The 2,109-nt window shown below is 38.4% G+C and overlaps 1 protein-coding gene across 1 annotated transcript; it reads left to right on the forward strand.

Annotated features, from left to right (window-relative positions):
• The first annotated feature begins 618 nt into the window (after nt 1-618).
• Nucleotides 619-1,107, forward strand: LOC140806759 (uncharacterized). The gene has a single exon (XM_073163296.1). It carries the CDS (start codon nt 619-621, stop codon nt 1,105-1,107), a length of 489 nt encoding a protein of 162 aa, XP_073019397.1.
• The last annotated feature ends 1,002 nt before the right edge of the window (nt 1,108-2,109 follow it).

Raw genomic sequence — 2,109 nt, forward strand, 5'->3', positions numbered from 1 at the left:
TGTTTGAATTGTCAACAAGTGAAAGCAGAACGGAAACGACCAGGAGGTCTTTTGCATAGCCTTAAATTTCCAGAATGGAAGTGGGACCATATCACCATGGACTTTGTCACGAAATTGCCGAGGTCGTCGAGGGGTTGCGATGCAATTTGGGTTATCGTTGACAGATTAACCAAGTCTTCATGTTTCATTCCTTATCAGATGACATATAGGCATGATCAGATGGCTAGATTGTATATCAGAGAAGTTTTAAGATTGCATGGTGTGCCTAACTCCATTGTATCAGCTCGTGATCCCAGATTTTCTTCTCATTTTTGGCAGAGTTTACAAGAGGCCCTTGGTATTCATTTGCATTTGAGTACAGCATATCATCCTCAAACACACGGACAGTCAGAACGTACTATTCAGACATTAGAGGCTATGCTGAGAGCTGTAGTTATGGATTTTGGCATTGGTTGGCAGGATTCGTTACCACTTGTCGAGTTTTCTTATAACAACAATTATCAAGTGAGTATTGGAATGTCACCATTTGAAGCACTATATGGCAGGAAGTGTAGATCTCCTCTGTATTGGGATGATTTATCTAAAGCACCAATTGTATGACCTGATATGATAAGAGATATGATAGAGAATGTGAAATTGATTCAGAGTCGTATGAGAGCTGCTCATGATAGACAGGCTAAGTATGCGAACATCAGGAGACGGCCGTTGATTTTTGAGAAAGGTGACAGAGTTTTTCTGAAAATATCTCCTTTCCGTGGTACAGTTAGATTTGGAAAGAAGGGTAAATTATCACCGAGATTCATAGGTCTGTATGGTATTTTGGAACGTGTTGGTAATTTGGCTTATAGATTAGCTCTTCCTCCTGCATTATCAGGTGTTCATGATGTTTTTCATGTGTCCATGTTGAGGAAATATCATCCAGATCCTTCTTATGTACTTCCACCCGATGAAGTTGAGTTAGATCAGAATTTGAGCTACATTGAGGGACCGATTCAAATTCTATATAGAAAAGATAAGCAACTCAGAAATAAATTGATACCGTTGATTAAAGTACAGTGGAACAGACATGGTGTCAAAGAGGCAACTTGGGAATTAGAAGAAAAATGAGACATAAATATCCAGAGTTATTCAAATAAAGTACGCTTCTATTCTCGGTTTTATTTTCAGTATTGATCATTACATGTTAGACTTGAAAAAGATGATTGATTTCGAGGACGAAATCTATTTTTAGAGGGGAGGAATTGTAATGCCCGAATTTTGAAAAAAATAAAATTGTTTCAGTAGTTGTGATGGTTTATGGCTTTACGTTATGGTATGAATGAAAATGAATGTTATAGAATGGAATAGATAACGGATGGGTAGAATCAAAGGCTAAATTTGAGTTAAATAGGTAATGGAAGTGCAGAAATGGTATGAAAATGTGGCAGTAGTTGTGGTTTTTAGGATAATATTTTGTATATTGATCCAATTGATGTGATGTCACTTTCATTAGAAAGATAAGACATAAGACTATAACTTTCCTGTTTTGAGTTTTGTTCAAATCATTAGGGAAGACGAGCCAAAAGCGCCCCGAAGTGTGTCGTGTGTATCGTCATTCCTACAATGACACATTTTGGGAGATTGAGCATAACTTTTTACTCAGACCTAAAAATGACATGAGGCTAATTGGAGATGCAAGCCAAGACATAGAGCTACAACTTTCTTGTTGACCACTATCGCAAATTTTGAAGTTAAAAATGCGTTTTTTGCAGAATATGGCGCGCCCCTGCGCCAGATCCCGCACGATGGCGCGCCCGGTGCTGAAACTTTGGGTGTTGGGAAGTATGGTGTGCGCCCCTGCGCCAAAATACGCGCCATGGAGCCCAGCACTTGTACAAAAAACGTGTTTTGAGGTTTGGATGGTATATATTAGATTGGGAATGATTTTTGTATCATTTCTTCTCATACTCATTTCTCTCCATCGGTTTAGAGCTAGGGTTCCTCATTTCTCCTTCAATCCAATTTCTTCCAAGACATTAATCTTTGATTGAAACCTTAATCTTTGCTTGGAGATTAGAAGTTCTTCTCCTCAAGAGTTTAGAAGCAAGGTAAGAAATCTTATTTCCTTGG

Source organism: Primulina eburnea, chromosome 12 (genome assembly GCF_022965805.1).
Source record: "Primulina eburnea isolate SZY01 chromosome 12, ASM2296580v1, whole genome shotgun sequence".
NCBI classification, from domain to species: Eukaryota; Viridiplantae; Streptophyta; class Magnoliopsida; order Lamiales; family Gesneriaceae; genus Primulina; species Primulina eburnea.

Bases quoted from the DNA above. Each gene is read 5' to 3' on its own strand.
- LOC140806759 (XM_073163296.1), top strand. From the start codon at position 619: ATGATAGAGAATGTGAAATTGATTCAGAGTCGTATGAGAGCTGCTCAT.